Below are 26,521 nucleotides of genomic sequence, written 5' to 3'. Positions count from 1 at the left end.
CTTAATCCCATGTATGAACATTTAATTGAGCAGTAATTTCTGCGTCTCTCAGCCTGTTGCCTAGCTGCCAGGGCCCTGCTCCCCTCTGATGTTGTGTATTAGTTAATTATTAATAGATTGACAATAAGACGTTACACATAACCTCTTGGAGCATTCAGGAATGAAATGACTTGCATCACAACTTTTGATGTGAACGTTTGTGTGGGGTTTTATATTTGGTTTTTCTCCCCCCAAAACTGTATTCTTCTGTAATTTATCTTAAAAGTCCAGGTTTTCTTTCAAAGCAGATCTTGATCGACCTTTTCGCAAGACCATGCTGCGTTTTTTACCCACATTCATGCAACAGTGCTGGCACAGAGTTTGATGCGATGAAAGAATCCAAAAGGCCAAATCATGTTTAAGTGGCATTTTGATGACATTTCTTTGGCCTGTTTAACCTTTGGTGAGCTTCATTTTTCTCATGTATTACATCTTATCCATGCACACCACTTTCTCATTCCAAACACTTTTTCTGTGACTTCTCACCAGTCTCTCTACAGAGGCCCCAGGATAACTGCATCAGGAATCACAAATGCATCAATACAGTTGCAAAGCAGAGAAATGTAGAATGTGAATTCACTTGTACTGCAGATAAAATGCATGGGAGTGCATGTTAGCACGACACACATTGGAAGTAAGCAAATGATCTTAGTATTCACTGCTTCTGCGAGAGTATACAGGCCGTGAACATGGTATGAGCCTGCTAACTCCATGGAGGAAAGAGAGGGATAAGTATTCTGGCAAGGATCTCTGTTCGTTTGGCTCAGACCAAGAGTTGTTACTCTGTCTCTGAGGTTCATCTTGTCTGTTCTGATCATTCAAGTCTGAGGTAATTTTTGCTTTGGGGTAGAGAGGAAATGCTTTTACAGCTACCTAATGGACAAACGTAGCTGACATCTGCTCAGAAAGGTTTTATTGTCTTAATGAGATTACCTGATAACACTGCTTGTTTATCAATATCAAGAAGTTTAGTTATTGTCATCCCCCAAGTAAGAAGTGCTTAATTCAAGTTAGTATAGGTGACAACTGCAAAAATCACAATGTGAGAAGAGCAGTTTTTTCCCTTCATCTATGCAAATGGAAATTAATCTAATTGGAATCCGGATGACTTCTGTGTTTCTTTGACTTTTTGTCTAGTGCAGCCCTGGTTTGGTTTTAAGCATGATGTAACAACAGCTATAAGAGTGAATTGAAATGGAATTCGGTCCACACACCCATGTGCCCCTCAGGATGACTTGTAATAACATTGGTGTTCCCTTAACTTTTAATTAAAGCAAATGCAGCTTCAAAATTATTTTGATGGCACACTGACTTGAAGGGGGAGATTGACGCAGCTTTCATTCCGACTATGCCTGTTCTTTCTCTCTTACAGTCACTTAGCTAGTAGCTAGAACAAGGCTCCAGTTTGTGCTTCTACCCTCTAAACACTGCACTGCCTCAGAGACCTAGTGTGGCTGTAGACTCCTGTTTTGGGAGAATCAAGATTAAAATGACCTAAAACACTTTGAATTGTTATTTGAATAGCTGAGCTAAACCAACACAAACACCCTGCAGTTTCATTGCCTGCACTGTAGTGATCTATAAAACTTACCACTCAGCACCGAATAAAACATGAAACTTTTCCCATTATCGTCTGCCTCAGTGATTGCCTGCTCCAGCAGGGACTCCGTCTCCCTCCGCGAGGTGCAGAGCCTGTTCTTGGCTAAAGCAAATGCTACAAACCATTCACAGCAGCTAGTTGGCTTGTTTTTGTAGTTAATGAGGCTTGACGAGTTTTAGGAATGAGAAAAATAGGGCACTTTCTCACACCTTACTTTTGCAGTGAGAAACGGACACTATTCTGCGCCTTGCACAAGGCCAGACTTTGTTTCAGATGTAATGAGACACTGCATATGTGGGTGCAGAAGTAAACGCTGTTCGGTAGACGCATGAATCTCAGAGAGATGTAAGATCCATATTTAATATTAATAAAGGGTGTTTCTCACATCTTACCCAACATATAATGAGATTCTTTCTAGTCGGCAGAACACGATAAGCAGATACAGAAAACTGACTGAGATGGACTGAGAAGTAAAATATTCAGAAACAGAATGACAGGGACATATCTCCACTTTCTATAACTTATTTTATGAATTCGATTTCTTCTTAAAAATGAAATAAACTATCAGTATCAACTGAGTGTTTTGGTTGATGCTGTCGCAACAAGGTTAAGTTTGTGTTCTTATAACTTACTGTATAATAATATAATAAAACTGTGTTAAACCGGTGCTGATTCAATTTGTCTGTTTTCATTGAACTGCATTACATAGGGAGGTTGTCTTGTTTTTCTCTTGTTGGCTGTGGAGCAAAACAGGAACCGTAACAGTGCACAGTGACCTCTAGGAACAGATCACAGCAGACTCCTTTCTCCAGGTCATTATTATTCAACCCTTCACTCCGCTCTGTTTCTTCTTCTCCTGCTCGGTCAGAACAGTCGACAGATTCTCTCTCCATGTCTCTTTAAGCTGGACCTCGCCTCCTGACCTATACCCAGTCTCCTACAAGAAGCAGAGCTCATACCGAGTCTCTGCTTGTTGCTCATATGTAACTTGTCTTGTTGTTGTGCGCTGATTCAGCTGCTTCCCTTGTCGACGTTTGAATAATGCCCCTCTCATTGTAGTTATGCTAAATCCCTAAACAGCAAAAAAGAAATAGAAGATACCACTGTGTGACAAAGCTCAGGTACAGAGAGGTACAAAAGACGGGATTGAGAGACGTTTGTAAAGCCTGTAGAGCGTAAACAGTGACAACCCACTTTTAGAATGGCTTTGGTTCAGAAATAATTTTACTATTCATATTCTCCAATGAGGTTTCAGGAAATTGTTAGAAAAAAGAGTTTGAGGCCAATCAGCTACGAGATGAATCATCCCATGAAATCATGGCAATATAATGCTGAAAATATGTTCTTAGCCAACATGATATTCACAGTAAGAGTAAACATTTACATGGTAACAGCCAGTTCTAGAAATGTCACTGAGGATTGTCGGTTGTGTAGTAAAATTCCTGAATCAAATCATCATTCTTAAAACGTATGTGATATCATACGGTCTTGTGGCCTCTACAGGAGAAAAAAACATAGTCTCACAATCTTGTAGCTTGAGGTAATTCTACCAGTGGATGGTTAAAGTATTATGGATGAAAGAAAAAATCTCTATTCTAAAATGAAAGGGATTTTTTTCTCGGGAACCACGCTACTGAGCTCTATAGCGGAGCAGTTTAAATCACTATGTAGTGTGTGTGTGAGTGTGTGTGTGTGTCCTAGGTGTACTTGTGTGTCTCAGCTGAACACTTGCTGAAATCTCTGCACCAAGTGGCGTCCCAGAGCTGAGAACACGTTGACAGCACCAGGAGATGACGTTCAACTGGTTGTTCATTCCCCAGAAACTGACAAGTATCTAATTATTGACACTCCATCAAGACACACATCAACACAACAAGTCAGCAGATGCATTAACCTATAAATAAATGAGCTAAATATAAATATTGTTGAAGTGTATTGCTTGTTAAACCCTGTATGAATTTTTATATGAGACATACAAGTGTTACCTCTCGAATATAACTTCCACAAGAACCACTGAAATATAGAGGATGTTACAAAACCTCCAACTACCAAGACAGCAGAGCTCTGCCAGTGTCCTCCACCCAGTGACTGGAGAACACTAAATGTCAATGTTTGAGGAGTAACTTTACAGGCCTGTCGAAATTCTTAGAATCACACAAAATATTGTTATTGCACAACTGCTGGAATGTGGCAAACACCCATTGGCTTCATGTGGTGGAGAATTCCCGCTATCACTTAATAAATTCAGCCAAAACAGATTGATGTCCAGTGATCATCAAGATATCGATAGATGGATATCACATGATTTTCTTTTGCACACAAGGTTCAGTGGTAGAAGTGGATATGTGAAAACATGATACGCAGTATCTCTTGGTTCCAGAAATCGAACCACCTCCCTCGGTTAATGTGACTTGTCATTATGGGTTCGGGTCTGAATACGAACAGATTTAAAATGAAAATAACCTGGTGTGTGTATGAGGCCGGGTTCAGTTCCGTCCCAACCCTTTCCTGGACATCTTCCCTGCTCTCTCTCCCCTTCAGTGCTCAGATTCTGTCCAATCAATTAATGTCGTACTATCCAAAAACATCCAAAAGCAACAATTCATAACAATTATAATTATACAACAATTTATAAACACACTGGTGAAAACATCAATGTTATTATTTTATATTAAAAAGATCCCTTTCACCTTGATTTACTTCATACTGGACCTTTAATAAGCAGTCTTTAGTTCTGATGAGGTGTAGCACCTTCACTGAAAATACTGCATGAAACCCCTTTACTTTGCTCATCATAAAATATTGCAGGATTTTACCTAATTACCGTACAGTAATTAAATATTATACCACGATACCTCTCCTGCATAGTTGCCTCGGGCAGAACGTATTGGCCTTACAATGACACTAAACCATTCTGCCAGGAATGCAGTGATGTAATTAATTCTGAGTAGAACATTATAAAGCAGTTACCAACTTTACTACTCTGAGACTTGGCTTCACACCGACACTCGGAGGCAGCGCTGCACTTTCTCTCCTGCGTTCAGTTAATTATATTGACAAAAGCCACCTTTGCTGAGGGCATCTCGGTGTCTTTAAGATCTGACACAGTTCAGTGTTGAGAGCCACTGGAGAAGTCAATTAGCAAGGCTCAGAAAATCAAAGTGATTTCCTCCCATGGATGATATTCACACCTGTTGAATAGCAAGGAGCAAATTGGTTGCACACACCATTACATTGCTGTGACCCTGTGGATAAGCAGCTTTGTCTCAACCTGGCTGCTGGAGAGCCGCTCCCCATGAAAGCTTCCATGCAGAGCTCTCGCAGACTAATCCATCCTGCAGTGTTTCTTGCGCTTGAGTTAGCATGCTGAGATTCTCAGAAGAGAAAAAACAACACAAGTTTGTTCTTTTTCTGTCCTTGTAATTGAGCCATTTCTAAATGAAGATTATTTTGTGCCGAAATATAATGGCAGTAGTACAGCCATCGTCGGACACGACACAGTTGTGATTAATTCACTCTCACTCTAGGATGATATGTGGATGCTTTATCTTTAAACATTGCAGCTTATAGCTTACACACAATTTTATGTAAGACATGACTGACTAAAATTAAATCAAGGCCGTCAAAGTAAATGTGTGGAACCGTTTTTAAGTGTTTCATGTTCTGTGACTATAACAACATTGCACAATTAAGAATGCATCAGAAGAAGAGTGTAAACAGCAGCAGGATCACATGGGATTCATGTTCAGATGCTTTGAAAAGTTAAACAGTTGGTCAAGCATATTTTGCTGTAGAGTTTGTTACAATGCTGTGCAGCCAATTAGCCAGAAACCCATTATGTGACTCTAACATTATAGTTCAATCACATTTATTCATGCATGAGTTTAACATGCACACATACACACACTCTTTGTGCTTGTCCTAATTTAACAAATGACTGTAGCCCACCTGGAAAATTACTTATAACTACATCTTTTTCCAACACAAATGTTGCATTCATGTTCTCCTGAGGTAGTCAAATCACTCAGAATGTGGAAACAACATGGATGCAGCAAAAATATTTTTCAGTGAAATTATGTTTTACAGGACTGGTATTACATTTTTTTCCGATATTATCTAGGTCACTCTATGCTGACAGTTAAATCCGGCTTCAACCTTGGAAATTGATGCAATACTGAATTTTCCACCATTTCTCAAATATTTTTAACTTTCATCTGTTTTCTTTAAACATCAATTTTAAGACATATCCTGCAACATTTTCACTATTTTATTTACCACACATGTGATTAAGTGGTATCCTGTCTTACCATGCCCACTAATGATTTATAAATCCTTCACCTATAGATGACGAAACACAACAAGCCAATTCAAATGAGTTAATTTAGGATATGTGTGTATTTAAAAATTAGATGCAACAACACTTTGCAGCTCTGCATCCATAAGATAACAAACATGTTGGAGAATGGCACACAAACAAAACACATTCCTGTTGTTTCATACAAATGTGAAACTGCTAAACTGATTCTATGACCAATCTCATTATCTGGTTTCACAATTCATCACAATTCATCACAAGCAACAACCGCATATAATAAACAGGATGAAGATACACCTGCAGATTCACACGTTGCAGGAAAACAAGTAGAAAAAAAAGGTTTTTAATCAGCAGTGCAAGAACAATCACTGCCTTTCCATTTATCCCTCCCGATGTCAGATCTCTCCTGCAGCAATTTATATGTAAGGCCTGACATGCCAATTACTCACTGTCACATCTGAACTGAACGCTAAACTAAAAATTATGCCAACCCCACGGTCACCACATTCACTCATTTTAAATGATGCATGGAAATCAAGAGGAGATGGAACAGTGGGGATCTGAGACAGAAGCATATCAGCACCTTTGCAGGAGGTGGGTGACATTTTTCATCTGTCTCAATAGGCGGCTCGATCTCAGCTGTAGCCTGAGCAAACTCAATATCCCCAGGACAGGATTTTTTCTTTGTAAGTGAGTTTTCACAGTGTATGTGATTCAAAATCTGACACAAAGTTTAAATTTAATAAATGTATAGAAAAGAAGAATCACACTGCACCAGCTCCGTACATTTCCACCACGTTTTGTTGCCACAGTGGCACGTGGGAAGTTGCGCCTCTTATAGCCTCTCCTTGAAGCTCACCGGTGGGACGGAGTTAACAGTGTCCAGACCGCACAGAGCCATCCATCCTGAAGTACAAAAGTGACACCGGGCTGCAGCGGGTGCCAGATGATGGAGGCTGCCACCAGCTCTCAGCTGAAGCACTGCTGGACAGACCCCATTCTCTCAGTCCACTGAGAATTACCGTCTTCCTGACATTCACTTAGGGTAACACAGGGACACCAAAACAGAGGTTATTTATTTATGAACACTTCCAGGAACTGCGTGTCCACATGGTTTTAGGTTTCATTAGAAATGGACGCACGGCTGTCACAGAGGTTTCATCCTCATCACTGGACTCTCGGGGTTAAATCAATGCTTGGCCTGCCACCAGGGTCCTGCCCTGAGTGTAATTTACTGTCATCTCCTGTGTAACAAAGGTCTCATGACTTGCTGTGGTGTCTTCTGTGTCCCAAATATTTGTGTCATGTCCTAATGTGTTCTTTTCCAGGGAGTGCATGGTTCAGTCTCATGGTTTCTTCCATTTATTTTCTTTTTCTCTCTCAATCAGGGGTCTAAGTTTAGCGGCTAGTTGTTATTTCATTTGGCTCGGATTATTTACACATTTTTAATTTAGGCAAGTTTTGCTGCACGTGTGATAATAGGAAGTCTTATTTTTGAACTGACAAAAATCTCCCCAGTGGCCAATTTAAAACTGAGCAGTAAGTAGAATTTGATTTCTAGCTGCATCATGGAACAGATTTTCTGAGAGGGCCAGGAGAGAAGACAGCTCCCTAGTAAACCTTTGTTTGGGTAAAACTCAGTCACATTTAATAGCAATGGGAATTATAACGCTTTGCTGAATTTTTTTTATTAACAACCAAAACTGAAATTGACCTCGGGAAAATGACACAGTATCCCGTTGGAAAGGGAAACGAACCTTGACCATAACAAACATATTATATTGAAAGATCACATGTGATACAAAGTGTGTGTCAACTTGCAAAATCACTTTTTTTAAAAGACAGAACACACATGTTTACTTGTCACATTCTGATGCACGCATGAGGAGGATTCACAGCCGGTGCACATTGTGTGCATTACTCGGCAGGTTGGTGAACACTGATTATCCAGGACTAGTCAAGTGACAGAGGAAAATTATTTGATTGTTACTTTACATCTACTTCAACACTAGTCAGGGCAAAATGTCCACAACACATTTCAATTCCTTTTTAGAAACAGAATCAGAAATACTTTCTTGATCAAAGGGGACATTTTGTTTTGTGACAGACATTCCAACTAAGAATACAAATGCACACAAACCAAATATTACAATAATTAGATTGCATTTTGTGTTTTGTACTATAATCCAATAATAAATAATACTTTTGGGCAGCATGCCGTGAAATGTTCAGAACACATCCCCAGATGATAAACATCTTTAATTGAGAACTCTTCAGGAACTCTACAGAAGATGAAGCCTATAGATTTTAATGATGTTTTGGCTTTAACAGTGGAATAAAATACAATCCTCCCATTTCTGTTGCTACAGTTTATTTACTGGACAAGACTAATGAATATGGTGATCACTGAGAACAGCAACTTCACACCTAATGTCATTTTAAGACATATCTTATCTTATCCAGATAATAGTGTTGTTGATGAGAGCCAGGCCTCTGCAGCACACAAAGGGTCTTCTCAAATAACTACCTGCAATTTAGCAAGTTACTGCCAATTATCAGACTAACTTCTATCCAGTGTTTAATGTCGAAATGGGGCCAAAACTCATCAGAATCTTGCACTGTGTATCCAGTGTAACCTCCTTATTCAATTTATTCATAGTATAAATTATTAATGTTGACTATTTTATTATGCACAAAGGATAATAGGAATTACAAATCAGTCCACAAACTCAAGTACTATGAGTTGTGCATGGTGTAATTAAACGTGTAAAAGCTATCATTCAAGTTTGTAGAAGCCAAACAGACATAATTTGTTATGCTGAGGATATTAAGGATGATCTACCAACATTACAAGCGAACAAATCATTTACTTTCCTGAAAGGATTACAAAGCTTGTCACAACAGAACGGGCTATAATAACTCTAGTTTGTAACTTCAGAGCTGAACTGGCCTGAGTACAGTATAATGAGGACCTTTGAGATCCGGTTTTGATGTAACCATTTGATGTCAGCTATGAATTGTGGGCAATGCGTTACTTGGTAAGTTCTTCAGTGAATGTAAGACATTAATAATACATTTAAAGACTCTGCGTTTGTGATGTCTGGGGAAGTTAAGAGAAAACCAGACATTATATTTATCTATACACAAGAACGGAACCGACTTTGGACGCACCAACTTTTAATTCAATACATCTGAAGTCCTTACATTTTCCTATGTTGTCTTGAAACTATAAGCTTGAGTTTGATGGACCTCAAAAAGAAGAAAACATATTGCTGTTAACATCTAGTATTAAATATAGATAGATAGATAGATAGATAGATAGATAGATAGATAGATAGATAGATAGATAGATAGATAGATAGATAGATTACTTTATTCATCCCCAAAGGGAAATTAGGCCGTCCTAGCAGTTCGGTATTTGGATACAATATGTAGATCAATAAGCCTTAAAACCCCAAAACACTGAAGAACTGAGGAAACAACAGTATAGTCTCCTCATTTGAAGCAGAGAGGAAACATGGAGACATAAAGAGATGCCGTTCAGACGAAAAGGAAAAATGACGTAGTCTCACTCAATCTGCTGAAGCCCCCACAGCTATTGGTAAAATATTTGGTTTAAAGGCTATGAAGGTTTATCATATTTATTTTCAGACAAATGATTATAAACAACATCTGCTGCAGTTATGAGCCCATAGGTTGGCTGAGACAGCAAATTATCATGATCCATAGTAACGTTTAGCTGTAAAGCGATCTCCAGCGGCCATAGTCATTACGACGGGAGCAAAGGAGGATGTCAGGTTACATCGTGCTCAGTCCATGTTGAGAGGAGGTTAAATTTGATGTTAACGAAACATGGTACCACAGGAGGTTGCTGTTCATTTCCATTTTAAATCAGTCGTCATTTTATTATTTTAGCCGTCTGAGGGTATAGGGACATACAACCTATATGGCAGCTCATGGTTGGACTTTACAATTACGTTTAAACTTACAATATGCACCTTTGGCCGCTAAAGTTCTCTCAATCAAAACAACAACAAAAGAGCTATCTAGAACATTTTAATGAAGCTTGGCCTTATAACTGGGAGCTTTCCTCCGTTATGTGCCTACGATTTGTAGAAATGTAAATGAATGTTTGCTTAAAGGGCTCTAAACATAGAGTATGCATGGTTATTTTGCCTCACCCATAAAACTCTCAAGCTTCAATACTTGGTTGATTGGATACGAAAGATCAAAAGCATTCGATGATTCACCAAATGCATAAAAGATAAAAAAGGAAAAGAACAACAATTATTCTACTTTTGTGCTGGAAGGAAAATGATTGTCCATTAGTCCATCAGAGATTACGTTTGATATAATAAGTCGTTGAGATCACAGACCCTCATCTCTCCCTCTGCTGTTTCTAATGGGGTCAACATTGAAGTGAACTGTTGACTGTGACTCATTACTTCCTGACTTTGCATTAATCTCTGTTTTTTTACTGTTGTTTAAAAGAGGCCAGAGTATCATGCACAGGTAAGAATTCAAATTCTTTCTTTTGTGATCTGTGGTGCACAAACAACTTTAATGCACTAAACAATTTAAATCTATTAAGATATAATTAAATAATGAGCCTTGGAATCACTGATTCTGCTTACCTCTGCCTGACAGATGAAAAGTGGCTTCTTTTATTTGCTAAAACATAAAATGTTCTATTTCTAAGATGCTTCACCTTGAGAAGAAAAAAACAGTGACAGATGGACAACGAAATCTGTGAAACTCTCGAATTCGAGCAGTGTTTTTGCCCCAGCTTACACTGAGACCACTAGCAGCTTTTGAATTTGCAAAGACCACAGATTAGAGACAATGGGGTGTTGTGTTGGAGTCGGTCTTGATTTAAGTCGGGTGTGAATAAGGGATTGTTGAAGTGAATGAGGGGAGCTGCAGCTCTCAGCGTTGAGCAGAGAAGCTCTGTGGGGCTGGATCAAAGAAGTCAGTCAACCAAGGCTGCTGCTCAATCCAGACTTTAGTCAACCAACCATACACACTAATCTCTCGCTGAGGTCTCATGAGAGGACTGGAAAGCATCCGCCGAAATGAGCGTCTACCTTGCAACAACAACGAATGACAAACAGAGAGGGGAGAAAAATAATGACTTGTCTTGAATTAAACTAACAAATATATTTATAAACACAAAATATACTGATCAATTACATGGGTGTAGAAATTTATATTTCAATCAATGTCCTGGTGCAGCAGTAAAATATTGCAGTACTTAATGTCAGTTGAAATATTGTATTGCCGAGCTACGCACAGGAAAAAAAAAAACATTTATAGATTAAAATGTCAGGAAGTGGAGGAACTTTTCTTTCTTGCTGAAAGTTTCAGGGTTAAAATTAGGGGTGTAATGTTTCTCTAAATCCATGATACGGACAGACAATAAATATAAGTAATGTGTAACAATTATGAAATGTGTAGCCGGCCTTAACTGGAACTTTATTCATCTGGTTTCTTTTAAATGGTTGACAATTATAGTTTAGTTAATTAGCTCAAGTAGGTAAAGAAGTAAGTGTGCATGGCAGTTACCTCCCTATCACTTCAAAATTAATTAAGTACCATAATTTCCAGATTCAATAATATGTGTCATGCAAAACGTGTGCAAATCTTTAACATGGCTGAAATCAAATTCTTGCTCCTATATTCTTGCTATTGACCAAATTGATTTACAGTATTAGTTTTGTTCCACCATCCTTTTTTATGCAGCCCAACTTTCCTAGAGAATAAACTGCTCCAGTAAAAAGTTGAATTCAGTGTCCAATAAGTGATCGGCCCCACGAGCCACTTATCGTGTCGAGCCTTTTGTGAGTGTTTTGTGCTTGAGCTTTTTCTCCATTTGTTTGCCAGCTGCAGCACTTTTCCTACTCGATCTTTGAGTAGTTCTGCATCAACAATTTCACAAGCTTTGTTGTTCCATGTTTTCCTTTGACCAGACAGTTGAAATATGTTTATAAGTCAAGTCGCAACCACAAGGTTCTTGGTTTGAATCCTGACATGCATGAGACATGCAGGTTTGGCTTAAGTTAAGTGGATACTTCACATTGACCAGTAGGTGTGAATGTGCAGAGTGAATGGTTGTTTGTCTTTATTTGTTTGCCCAGTGAAATGCTGGCGACCTTTTCAGTGTGAACCCCTCCTCTTGCCCCAATGTCTGCTGGGATTTGCTCCAGCTCCCCCCGTGACCTTTGTAATAAGCTGTATAGATGATGGATTGATAATTGAAAAATATTCCAATTCATGGGGGTAACTCATTCAAGGTTTGACACAGGGATACCAGTGGTAATGGGATTGACTGATTCATCTTTTGAGAAAATCATGACTAAAATGTCAATTCCACAGTGATATTTTAAATATATGACAGGAAAAAATTGAAAAATACTTATAAAGAGGATGGTTTTATTCTCAAATCCGTTGACTGAGCATCAGACCCCAATTTATCATGGTTCATTCACTGCAATTAATCTTTAACAGATGGGATGCAACCTCCCTCGTCCTCTCTCTCTACTGGAGGAAACCAATGCTTTCAAGGACTAATAGAAAAACTGTTAGGAGTGTGTGTTACCATACTGAGCCAAAGAAATGCAGAGTGCAAAGTTGGTTGTGAGTTTTTTTCTCTCCACACTGTGCATGAACAGGGCTGGAATATGAGCAAGCTACGAGTCTCTCGGGGAGAATGCCGAGAGATGCTGAGGGATGAAGGCGAAAGGATTCCTCAGACAGACGACTGGACATTCAGAATACCCAAACCTTAATTCTTGTGTGCAACAGTCATTTATGGCTTCAGGATTGCTCAATAATGCATCAAAACCCACAGGCCTCCGAGGGAAGCACTCAGTAATCAAAAAGTAAGTTAAGGTTTTCATAATAGGGCCCTATAAATAACTGGAGACAGAAATGAGGGCATGTAAAATTGATGAGGGTTGATTCAAACCTCAGGAGGTGGAGGGAACTTGATGTTGGAGAGGGAGTGAGATGCTGAGTGGCCTGGTGATATGGGCATGAGTAGAAAAGGACGTGAATGGTTTGCGTCACTGTTATAACTATACAACTGTACAGATGTACGAAAATTGTTCCAGAGGCTTTGTCTGTTAAATAGTACTACTCTGTCCTTTTTATGTTGTAATTACTGATTCTTTCTACTCCTGTGTGTCACATCTGTTTATTAGAAAAGACTTAAAATGTAACGGTTTCTTGTGAATTTGAAGTTCACATCTTCTCAATACGAGAATCTAAGGTTCATACATTCCTAAAAACCAAAGCCTAATTAAACATCTTATGGAAAATCACTCAGTTAAAAAAATTAACAGTAAAGAAATGCTTTTACTATACTTATATATAGGGTCTGTTTCAGTAGATGCTTATGGTGACCTAAATGTTGATTTAATATGACACCCTGAAATGACAGCTGTAGACTGCTCAATCTGATGTATATTACATTTAATAAGCTGCTCCATCTATATACAAAAAATTCTGGTTCCACAATAACTATATTTCGAAGCTCAATCAATGATTTGCCCTGGGAGAAAGTTTAAGTTTAAAATAAGGCACCTGAAATTGACGCCATCTGCTAGACGGATGATACATCACACATGTTGGAACTAAAGAAAACCTTGGGGTTGTGCAGTGGCCATGTTACAGAATGAAGCTGTTCCTCCTCTCTAACTCTGGCACCAATACAAACAGTGTTAATCAAACAGACGACAAAGCGACAGCAGACTGGACCCGTTAACCCGTTTCTCTCAGAACAAATTTACAGTTAATAAGACCTGCCGTTGGTGACGTTTGTCGTTTCAATCGGTCAAAGTCACTGCCAGCACCAGCTTAAGCTGGGAGGCTGCCACCTGAAGGGTTTGTACACTTTGATAACAATCATACAGAACAGATTCTTTGATGTTCAAGTTAAAGAAATGATCATTTTGCCATCCTCAGTGTGTAACAACAGAAACAGTAAAAAGGATTTGATTGGCTTTATTTTAGCCACTACAATTCATTCAGACATGCCCACACCAGCCCCCACACAGATCCTCAGGACTGGATTTCTATTGATCTTGCATCCGCAACAGTACGATCAAAGAATGTTGACCTACATGCAACTAATAAATCCAGAAATCTCTGTCTGTTTTTTTTTTCAAAGCAAGTGCAATTTGAAATAACTGAGGAAGAAGTTTAGGGTTTAGGTCTCTGCATTTGAGAGATTTAGAGATTTTAGAGATTGAATACCAACTTTATATTAACAGAAAAACTAGTTTTTCCACTAACAGATAGAAAAATCTCTCTCTGTCAGTTTGTCCTTCGATTTCATCAATGGCTTTGATCCACTTCAAACTTGTACATCGGAGGACCTTTGTAATAGCATCGTCACAAGTCATGCTTTTAAAAGTCCAGTAACAACTAGGTTTTGACAAAACCGGCAAAAGAACTTTTATTAGTTTGTCTATTTTTCTGTATGTTAAAAATGTGTGCATGGCATTTTTACAAACTATAAACTGGTGAGTGTAATTATTTTAATATTATTAATTATACCATATTATCATAATTATTTTTACAAACTCACACAGAAACATTCTCTAATGGTGGATGATGTCATAGTTGTGTACCCAAGAAGGCTAAAATAAAGTCAGATTTATTGGTACTATTCAAGGGACAATAGATGGTATTTGAGATTCTTCTGACATATGTAGTTAATATTTTATGCTATACATCATCCATGAAACATAATGGAAATAAATGATGGATCTAACACTTTAATTAGTAATGTGTAATGTATTTTTATGTATTTCTACTGGGAGAGGAATCTACTGAGAGAGTTTCGTCTAGATTCAGTCTTTCAGACTATGTTTAAAAATTAAACTGATAAAAATTCTCCTGTCAATTAAAACAATGACCATTGAATTCCTACTTCACTGTAGTTTCAGGGACATGCAGGTAATGTTCACTGACAACCTGAGCAATGTAACATTCAAAACTGAAAGAGCTGAACAAACTGAAAAAAAGAAAAACTCTTAATGATTTTTAAGAGAAGCTCTCAAGGCCAAAAATGAATACTTTCCTTTACATACTATACTTAAAATACTATATGTATATGTATACTGTCACACACAACATATGTACAGCATATACACACATATTTATATACAGCATAAAATGCTTTCATATGTGCATATGTATACATTCATATAAAGGTTTGACAGTCACATTCTCACACTCATATACATATCTGCACATACTAAGACGCACAGATACTCCCTCACTCACTCGATCACACACGTGATTATGAATATATAAATTATATAAAGATACATTCGTAAAGTATATGTAAACATGTATTTTCATACATTCTCACATACACATGGGAACAGTAGAAATATAACTCACATAAAAACACGTACATACTGAGATGCACATACACATTCACATTTCCCGGTACTCATACATATACGTACATACACACACAAACACATCGGGAACACAAGGTTCAGGTTGTATCACACTTGATATCAAATAGAGAAAAAGGTATTCTCAAGATTCATCATTGTCTCTTTCAGATTGAAAGAGCTGCATTCCTTCTCCCACCTGCAGGCAGATATTTCTTAGCTTTATGGATTTAGACCTGTACATAAGGTCTGCAATTCATTCATCCGTTTTTTCTTTCTAAAACAGCATGCACCACACATTTGGTATTTACTGTTAAAGAACATATTTTTTTGATAAAGACCAGACACTTGTTGAGGCTTTTTACTGAAGCTGACTTAAACCTTGTTCTTGTTTACATATAAAGTCAAATTTTGAATTGGACAACTGAGTCATTATGAGGAAACAGCCACAGGCCCGACACTGACAGTGTGTAAGTGGCTGAAAACAGTGTAGCACCTTGATATCATACTGTGCACCATGTGAAATTTCCAGTGGTGCAGTGCACTGACTTCAGTTTTACACACTGTCAGGTTGGCAAACAGAAGGCCAAGAACATTTTCCAGCACAGAGCTACAATAGTGCAGTTTTGTTTTGTCAGTATCTGAGTCAATTCACAGAAGCTACTTTAGGACGAGATACACAAATCGACCGACACACCAAGCACTGTCCATCAGTCAACCCGAAAAGCATATTCAATAATAATAGTTTGTTAGACCGAACTGTGAATGAAGAAAACATTCTACTGAAATAGACATTTTCAAACCCGATCTCCATCCATTCGTCCATTATCTATCCTGCGTATCCTTTGAGGGTAGCAAGGGCGGCTGGAGCCAACTGACATTGAGCGGGAGACATCAGCGACCCTGGTCAGGTCGCCAGTGAATCCCAGGACCAACATATAGAGACGAGCAACCAGTAACACACATTCACACAAATGTGAGTCTCCAATTAGCCAAAGATCACCAATCTTTGGACTGTGGGAGGAAGCTTGAGTACTCGGAGAAAACCCACACAGACACAGCAAGACCAATCTACTGTGTAATATAAATGGCAGTCAGAGTAATCTATGGCATCAGTACTCTGTTGCTTGTTAGTTAAGTACATTAACTCGGTGAAGGTGTCTGGGAGACCAGTTTACATGCATCACAGTCTCTGCAAATGATAAACCATCAACTACACATACTTTACTGTAGCTTACCGTCAAACTTTTTATGCCTGGAGACAAACGTCGTCCTCATATTGTGGCTGCTCTCGTCCACCAAGTTCTCAAACTCCTGTTTGCTCTGCTGGTTGAGTTTGTCCTCCATCTCGGATGTGCAGCAGGTGTATCCCTGAGGACAGACACGCAGGTGCTCACCTGAGGGAAACAGAGACAGAGAGTTTCACACACATCACTGCCACAGGATTCAGGGGGTTTTTTTCTGAAAGGCTTAGCCAAGTCTTTGATCAAAACCACCCTCCTGTGATTTTGGGGACTCTTCATCACAGAAGTCATCAAAGAGGGACAGACCGTACCAAATGCAGGAGGCTAATATTTGTCAGAAGTCTGCTATTGTGTGAGACAGAGAGACGCTTTGATACGGCAGCACAGACACCTGATACTGACATTTTTTATATCACAGTCCAAAGCACTGCAACAACTGCAACTAGGCCACCGTACATCAGTCTCACATTCATGCAATGGAAGGCAGTTTATAGTAGAAAGTAGCCAAAATGACTATAGAACATGCATAATAATAATATATATATATATATATATATATATATATATATATATATATATATATATATATATCTTTGGTTTGACATATCATCACTTTATAATGTGAGCAAAGAAAAGCTTATTTGCGGATGTGCCAATGAACATTAGCTTTCATTTGGAGTTGTTTTTCTCTCCACCTGATGAGGTAAAGTCACATTTTCACTCTCTTTTTGTTTTGTTTTGGTCTCCACCTACTCCTGAGGAGAACATATTGCTCTTAAGCAGCTTGATGCTCGACTATGCTCAAGGGCTAGCCTCTGTGTGCATCTCCTGTTTGATTAAGAGCCGGAATGATGAACCTTTTGGGGGCTGATGTCAATTTTTTATTACTGAGTAAAAGAAAAATCCAATGCCATATTTATTAAGAAAAAAACGAATGATCCCTGATTTGGTTATCAAACCCTCATCACTTAGAAGGTACCTGCTTCCTTTGGCACCATAATATCCTTTAGTCTGTTTACATTCCATTTCCTCTGTGAAGTTAAACTCCAGCAGCGTGAGCCCAGCTTTCAGAAACTAAGTGTCTCATTGTGATAATAATAATTTGCTGGGCCTTGGACTCTCAACTCTTTGTGAACGATGTGGCATTGAAGTCTCTATTCAAAAAAAGAAATGGGAGAAATGTTTCAGGCGAATACAAGTTTGTGTTTGGAGGCACTTTTCATCCAAGGTGAGTTGAGTGTTTTCAAAATCCCTTCGTAAGGGTCTTCTATAAAACCTAATCATTATTAACTATCTCCTACACCAACTCTGTTATTATGTCGATCCAAAGAACCCTAACCCTTCTTTTTTAAATTGTCATACACTGTAAGTTGCTTTCACATGTTGTCATGATGTCAAATTTTAGGAATAAGATATAAAGTATCATAAACATTATTTGAAATTATCACTTCAAATCTCAATATATAATTTATGAAATGAAAGTTGTTTGGCTGGGGGAGTGGTCGCTCTCACATCTGTGGATTACTCCGTGTGAGTAAATAGTGTATGCCAGACGTGAATTACCTAAAGGAATGAGGAAAACGTTTTTTTCTAGTCTACACGCACAAAGCAGAGCACTATCTGACAGAAACCAGGTTTCACACATCATGCATTTAATGCAGCCTCTATCTCAGAGCATGATGGCAGCATCAGCGGGCAGGTGCACCACAGCTGAGAGACATGAGATTAGAGGGAGCACTGATTTGAGCCAGATACATACAGATTCCTGCAGCACAACATGAGAGTGCTGAAGAACTTTGGTTGACACAACTATGTCCAAACACCAGGACAGCTTCAGGACAGGGGTGGGAAAATCTACGCAAAGATTCAAATCTAACAGAGAAACAGCTTTGAGCAATGACTTACTTGGGCTGGGTGATAAAACAATATCAATAATTCAACAGCATCAATAGCAATATCACAAAAGTTCAATATATACAACAACAACAACAATTGATCCAGCTCAGATTTGTATAAAGTTTTGCTGTTTATCTTGTGTTTGTCATTCTCTGCTCATAAAGACGAGTTTAAAACCACAACCTTCACACAGGAGCAAAAATCACTCTTTAAACTTAACAGAATTAAAAATGTGACACATTTTTTTAATATAATTTTTGGTGTTTGAGAAAAAACTAAAGTCCATTCTGGGTTTTTTAAATGACCTTGCATTTATTTCTATTTTGTCTTTGATGGCTGAATCAATAAAATAAAAACATAATACCTGCACCAAAATATCAAATGTTTTTAGTATTGCTTTTCATGTAAACTTGTTTTCTGATTCCAAAATGTTCCTTTCAGATTATAATCACAACAAAGCAACATTTGAACCCTGCAGTCCGTCTGGTTAAATGTTGGGTTTTGTAGATGTGATGTCTGTGGTCACCGATAATGGGACATTTAAAGCTTAGAAATTGCACAAATGACTAATGTACCTCCCAGAGATACGAGAGAAAAAGAAAGTAAATAATCTTACTAAATAAATCAAAGTCAGAAAAATCTTTTGCCAACATACACCCAGTGACAATCTAACATGACACGTTTTCCTTCCTGTGATGATTTGAAATTACTTTCCATTACAGAGCCCATTTTGTTGTTATCCCTGATGAAAAGCACTTCATTGTAAGATTGTGTACGAGCTCGGCAGCAGGAGCTTACGAGGAGGACTTGAGGGCTTTATCATGGATTTCCAGTCAGTGGAAAAATGAAATCCATAAACAAAAACAAACAAACAAACACTGAGACTGCTGTAAAAACATTGGAACTGCACTGCACACAAGTGTTTGTCTGCCTGCGTGGCAACACTTGAGGAACCGACAGTGTTGTGGCCCAAAAAAGCAGTTATAAAAAACTATTCAAGATATAACTACCAGTCTGCAACACTTTACTGATACGTACAAATATAGCAATTTTAGAGGTGCCACCTTTTTTTCTGTTGAGCATTAACACCATTATCAGACATTTTAAAGTCTGGCCAGAAGTTGTGTAAAAGATTTGATTTTTTGTGACTCTTTTTCCTTTTCTTTTTCTTAGCTCTACCTATTAACATTTAAGAAAGGGGAAGATAAAATGATTCCGTACCAATGGAGGAAAGGAACACAATACAGACTCTGACTGTGGGCCCTTTTTCTTTTTGTGTTCAATGGCTCCAGCTGAAAAGTGCAGGGACTGGTGTTGTGCATGCATATACAGTAAAGCTATAGATGAAGGAGCAGTGCATGGGTAATGAAACAAAGAGGATGCAGTATGTACGTGCTGGCACTCTCAAATGTGCTTAATCCTTAATCAGTCCTTGGAGAGGCACCGAGCTACAGTAATGAGGTGCACCATCAACAGTTCAACATAAGCCCATTGTCTCCAGAGGAAGGCACAAGCCTCCTGGCCACAGAGACCCGACTCTCTCCAACAACAAAATACGCTGAAATTCAGCATCTGCTTTCTGTTTAGTGATTCTTTGAGGCTCCTTTGTTTCTCTATTTAACAACAATGTTGTATTCTCTCAGCAACGCAACGGCATTCCTCAACTGTCACACATTATTTCGGGTGCGTGCAGAAATGCAACACTGTGTGAAAACCAAACACAGTCCAGCAGAGAGAATAATATTGTGCAGAGTCTTAGGGTGAGTGGAGCATGCTGATACAGTTTCATTAGCTTAGTTCTTCATAATTTCATTTCAGGTTTCTTTTTACAGGAATCTCTCCTGTCCATTTGTTTATTTCAGCAAATGTTCCACTCACTGTTTGTGTTGTATCAGTTATGCTTACATGTGAGCTCCTATTCACCGGAACACATCATTATCCATCACATCTTGTTTTTGAAGGAGGATGTTTACATTGATTATTAAAGGTGACTTGAGGTTAGTTTCTACAGGCGTGCATTAAAACATCTAATTTCCCCAGGATTTCATACTGAAGTGTTTGAAACAACGCAATGCAAGTCAGACTATGGCACAAGGGTAAATGGTCTATTGACATTATGATGGATAACTTAAGAAAAATGACACTTTCTCACTGCATTAGGAAGTCCTGCAACTCTGGAGTATGTCAAATGGAGTGTGAAGTTCCTCTTGATGCAAAAAATTGACTGAACTTGTGTGTGAAACACAACTGCTGGTCACTAAAGGTTGGCATAAACAAAATCTATAAACAAAATAACTGTCCTTAAGTGTGAATGACAGCTGAAAGGAAAAGTCTGGTGCTTTTAGCTTCCCCAGACTATTTATATGTCAGCATTGTTTTCATATAGAAACATAATTTGACATTTCCAGCTACTTTCACCATTTATCGAAAAATAGTGACACTGCTGTTACATACAATGACATTAAAAAGGACTTTGCTTGCAGCAGGCGACTGTGTGAGCTGCATGTTTATGATGTTGTGACATTGAGTTTCTTTCTCCTTCTTTCCCTTTCACACATCTCTTTCTCCACACTGCTTTCCATGATATAGATACCAAGCTGTACGGCAGAATATTAATGGTAGTAAAGGTAAAATAAAACTAAACATTTCTGCACAAAACCTTCCTGCACATCTTCCTGCTGTGTTGATTATAAACTGAGATTCAAAAGAACCAAGTAGACATAAATGCATACTTATAGTAACTTGGGGACTAATCGCACCAAATCTAGAAGGGACTTCAGTTTACTAGACCATATCTGTTCTGTTCCACTTGGTTGCTTTGCACCCAAGATGGAATTTGAAACCAAGCTGTCAATACACTGCACGCTTGCAAGATCACAGTTGTGCTCAGACTCTCTCAAGCTGATTTCAACTTGTAAGACTCAATACCAGCAGTGCCAACACAAATGGAGACATATAGGTGGACACAGTAGAATGCCAGAGACAACAGGACTCAATTCATACTTTTCTCCAAGCAGTGATGTTATACAGCTCCAGTTAATTGCTCCTTTTACAGTTATTTCAGCATTAAAATACAGATATGTGAAGGATTTTAGTCAAATGCGCCCCCTCAAATAGTAACTCAAATGTTCATTCAAAATTATTCAATTAGGAATCAGTCAACTCCAAATGAACAAATCTGTGTTAATTAATAAAGCCGTGTCGTTACAGTATGCTCCCATGACCAGGGGCCTTGTTAGGCGTTGTTAGAAGGTGAATCACTGAAGAAGAAAAAATAAATAAAATAACAGAGCACTGTTTTTGTCTCCAACATTATCGATGGCTGCAGGTGAAGAGAGGCAAGTTGGGAACGGTCCCAGAATACATCCATGGCATCTGTTAAAGCGGCTTGCCAAATCAGCACGGCAACCTAATCTTTCACTGCTGATGAAACTTTTGCACATTTATTAAAACCTAAAAGTGGAGCTACACTTTTGAGTTATTCTTGTTTTGGTAATGTGTTCTGTCTGTCAGCCCTGTATATTTGACACAACAACAGAGGTAGAGGATGAAGAGAGTGTGAAGTTTGATCCTGCAGAGCGAGGAGCATAGAGACACGTTCTGTATGTAAGCCTGGGGTGACAAAGGGGCTGATGTACTAAAGAGGATACACATATAACGTTGCAAGCTGTGATACCTTTCTGTACTATACTCCATTTTGTTTGTCCCTGTACCTAATATACATAATATATTATTTACTCAGAGGGTTTTCTATGACTTATGAGCAAATAGTTATGTAATCACTGTTTATAAAGAGGCAGAAGGCCTTCACTCATTTGTTCGACACAGTCCAGCTTGTTAATGTTCTCCTTGTCCTCGCAGCTGCCATGAGCGCAGATGTCAGAAGGTGCTGCTGCACATCTTTCGGAACATGCTGATCAGAGATTTAAATGTATGTAATTACAGAAGGAGGGATAATTAAGGACAAATGCTGATCTTCTTTGGAGGATTTAACAGTTGAATGTTCTGGCACAAGCTCAAATGTTTCCCAATCAAAAGGAAGAGAGGCATAAGAAATATTGTTCGGCTTCTTTGATGCGCAGATGTGTTTGGCTGCTCTGGATCACTATCTTCACGAGCCGCGAAACACGATTGAAGCGTAGTATTGTAATTAGTTGAAATTGCTGACTACGGTTGCAGAGAATGCTCCCATGTGCCGGGTCGACGCTGATAAACGGCTAGAGAAATATTGGAGAGACAATGGCAGTTTTACACGTGCAATCAACCACACACTGCTCCTTTCACAGAACTCAAAGTTCCCTGGTCCATTATAAATGTTACTTTAAGATTATCATAGCATGTTTAACCATTCAGATGTTCTGCTCTTTCCAGTTTCTGAGTCAGGAATATGTAGGTCACATGGAGGAAATGGATGAACCCGAAGATATGATCATGCAGAGATTCAAGAAGAACTAACATGCTATGTTATGCTGTATTCCACGAACGCCTTGTATCTGGCCTCAGTTCCCTTTGGCTTCATACCCCCTTGATGTTCAAGAAGTATGAAGAGAACGTGTGTTTGAGGCTTCATATGCAAGCATACGCTGAAATCACATCTAACAGGCAGAGGTAAAGGTTGGCGCCTTTCTTTTCCGTCCTTTCTAATAGTGGCTCATTAAAATTGGCAGCATAGGCTACAATTTGTTAGGCAGCGATGTGATGTTAAAGCTCAACAACTGAAGCAGATGCCCTGATGATATGCAACAGATTTACAGTTTAGAAGAGCCTCAGATGCACTTAAGTGGAGAATTGTTACTGCTACTTTCTCCCTTTAGTTTTTCCCAACTGTATTTTCTTTGCTTTCCTGATTCTTAATGAGCAAGACGGGGAAACCATTTCTCAGAGCAAATAGATTTGTCTTTTTTGCAGAATACCAACAACATTTTTCCCCATTGGAGAGAACTCTACACAGAAACAAGTGGCTCCTTCACAAATGTCATTGCTGTTGAGGTTCATATAGCTGCAACCATCAGAAAACAGTTTGTCAATTCCTACATTTTGCAAATGTTGCTGATGTTTTAATTGGTGTGGTACCAAAGTAATTTTAGTATGTTAAGACAAATAGGTACAAATATTTTTCCCAAACTCCACAGCATTGGCTTGAACCCAAACCATATATAACCCCAACTTTAACAAAAGCTCTGCACTTGTGGAGCCTAAGGGCTTACTGCACCATAACTGCAGTCAGGGACCATTTAGGTAAAAAATTGCCTCATCAACCGTCTACAATGGCCTTGCAGCAATGTTTTTTGACTGGTTTAGAATGTTTCTGACAGAGAAAAACGTCTATAATCATCACATCAAGTGAATAATTCATTTCAGGGCCACCCCAGCCCTTCCTGCCCCCTGAGTGTGGATGTAAAGGCACTGAGTGAGTGGGCAGGGTTGGGTTACGGTAGCTGGTACTCTGGTATAAAGGTGCAGTCAGTCCTTGGCAGCCTTCTTTTGACATAGATGATGTACATGCTAATGGAGAAGTGAGCAATCAGTGCACAACAGGCACCATAAGAACAAATGCTGCCCTAACTACCACTATATCTGTTGTTGGAGGCATGGACTGTATATGAAGATAGACAATGCATCTCCACTTCCTCTCTCTATTCAGAAATGAGAGGCGTACATAAAATGCTTAAAAATGTTTAAAGTGCATAGGGTTTATGCCCTATACTGCAGCCAGCCACCAGGGGGCAATCAAGATACTTTGGCTTAATTTTCGGGGAGATGTCATCCATCTTCATACACAGTCTATGTTGGAGAATCCTGAAATTTTTACATGGGTAAACGTAGCTAACGTTACTAAAACATGTCAACAATCTAATTAGCATAAGGTAACAGTGTTGTACATGATAATTAGCCAATGGCTAATGGTAACTGCTGCATCATTGAGCATAAGTCATTTTGGCTGTTGGTTTATGTTATTTGTGGCAAACAAAAATTAAAGCAGTCAAATAACTGTGTTTGAACAGAATAAAATAGTAAAGTAGCAATTAAACACAGCTGCCACAGGTTTGAGCAATTTTAACAATTTCTACCAATTTTAAACAAATGTCAGTGCAGATGCTCTGGGCTTGGCCCCAATACATATTAAGGCCAAGAAATTCTCCTGCTTATCACCCCAGGCACTCCCATGTTTTTGTTTTCAAAACAAAATCATAAAAAGGCCTACATTTATGTTGGTGTAATCACAATGAACACACATAAGAAAGTTTGGTTAGTGGGAAAAGAGTCAGGTAAAAAAGAGGAGTGTCATAGTGATATAATAACTTCTAGTTGATGTATTCTAAAACTATTTTAAACACTGGTATACGTTACTATCCTACCTCTTAGAAATGTTACTTCTATATGCATAAAACAAAATATTATTGTCTGTTGGGTTACATCATTAGATAAATTACCTCAACATTGATGATTCTCATATTAGGTTTCAAGTATTATGGACATACAAAAGACAGACTGTGATATTTTTCTTTTCATAGTGTAAGTCAAGAGAATGCAAAGAGAAGCAGTGATTCCATGATTTAAAGTTCAGAAAAGTAATTTAGGCAGACGTCTCTAAAATGCATTACTTTACTGAGGGAAGATGTTCACCCAAAGAAAAACCTCCTTCATTACTATGCATAGTGAAGTAGCAGGGGTTGGGATGTCTGAATGGCGGACATGTTTACCAAACTTGGTCCAAAAAGCTGAAATGCTTTGCTACGTCTATTATTTAGAGAAAGAAAGCAGAAGCAAGATGTAACGATGGGGAAATGTTGAAAAGAAATATGGTTTTACACGTTTGAATCTTATATTTGATGGTGGACGGTTACACACGTGGACATACGACTCTGACTGGTGTTTATCCAAAAATCATTCTGCTACTCGGCTGCCAGCAGCTGGGTCTACATGTTCTGTTGTTGTTCTACGAGGTGTGGGACCGCAACAGTCACAGAACGCTGAATCTAACTCAAATTGGTCTCAGTCACTTTGCCGACTCATGATAAGGCTTCAAAGGCAAGGCTGTGTATAGGGCTTCAAAGCTGAGGGGTAGGAGGTCCGGAGGCTTTCATTTCAACATGCTAGATAGAGTTATGGAAAGATGTATTCTGTAATCAAAATAAAACATAAAGGGTGTAAACCCATCTTCCTCACCACACTTTTCCATTGTCACACTGTTCTTTGAAAGTTGCAAAAATATAGCACTGGGGCATTTCAATTCTGGTTTATGTTTTATATATATTTCTATATATATATATATATATATATATATATATTATGTATATGTTTTTCCTGAACAAAACAGACAACAAACAAAAAACAACATTAATCAAATCGAGGTAATGTTAATGAAATGCAGATCCTTATAGTGCAAAAGCCTACTTATCAATTTTTTTGTGCTTTTGGCAAGAGAACTGTCCAAGACATCCTCTTAAACTGGGTGTATGTTGAAACCTTAGTTATGAAATTTCATGAAATAAAGGTTATTATGTACAAAAAGTCAACTCAAAACATGAAACTTTAACAAAACTGATACTTTGGAGATGAATGTAATGAAAAAGTATTTCTGTGAAAGTGATGTATATCCTTTCACGAGTCTCAATTAAATCATCATGGACTTCAAATCAAAATTTAATTCTGAGTGGCATAGTGACAAAGGACCAACCATTATAAACTGAGTGATCGGCCTACACAGCTGATGGTGAGACACACAAAACAAATATCTTTAGTCACTATCAAATTTCTTTGCTTCACATTTACAGTATCATGTGTCATCTTCTTCTGATTAAAATCCAATAAATGATGTAGTTTTAATAACTGATTCTATTATTATAACTTGGTGAGTAATTACTGATGTGTTTACTGAGCTGCATCAACACTGTAACATCCAAACTACGGGTGTTGGAGAGAAGTGGTACATTAATGTTATGTGGTACATTAAAGTCTGTGTCCCTAAACGTCTCTGCCTCCACTGTCAGTATAAATCAGTTCAGCTTCATTTTAC

At 38.4% G+C, this 26,521-nt stretch overlaps 1 protein-coding gene across 2 annotated transcripts in view; it reads right to left on the bottom strand.

The window, feature by feature from the left end:
* Positions 1–26,521, bottom strand: part of LOC109624774 (glypican-6-like) — a 116,204-nt gene that overhangs the window by 70,353 nt on the left and 19,330 nt on the right. For both annotated transcript variants that reach the window (XM_020079679.2, XM_069525227.1), the window contains exon 2: positions 16,600–16,758. In XM_020079679.2, coding sequence (XP_019935238.2) covers positions 16,600–16,758 — 159 coding nt within the window. The remainder of the gene's footprint in view (positions 1–16,599; positions 16,759–26,521) is intronic.

Source organism: Paralichthys olivaceus, chromosome 1, assembly GCF_024713975.1.
Source record: "Paralichthys olivaceus isolate ysfri-2021 chromosome 1, ASM2471397v2, whole genome shotgun sequence".
NCBI lineage: Eukaryota > Metazoa > Chordata > Actinopteri > Pleuronectiformes > Paralichthyidae > Paralichthys > Paralichthys olivaceus.
The sequence above is the reverse complement of the archived record's forward strand: the minus strand, read 5'-3'. Positions and strand labels throughout refer to the sequence as shown.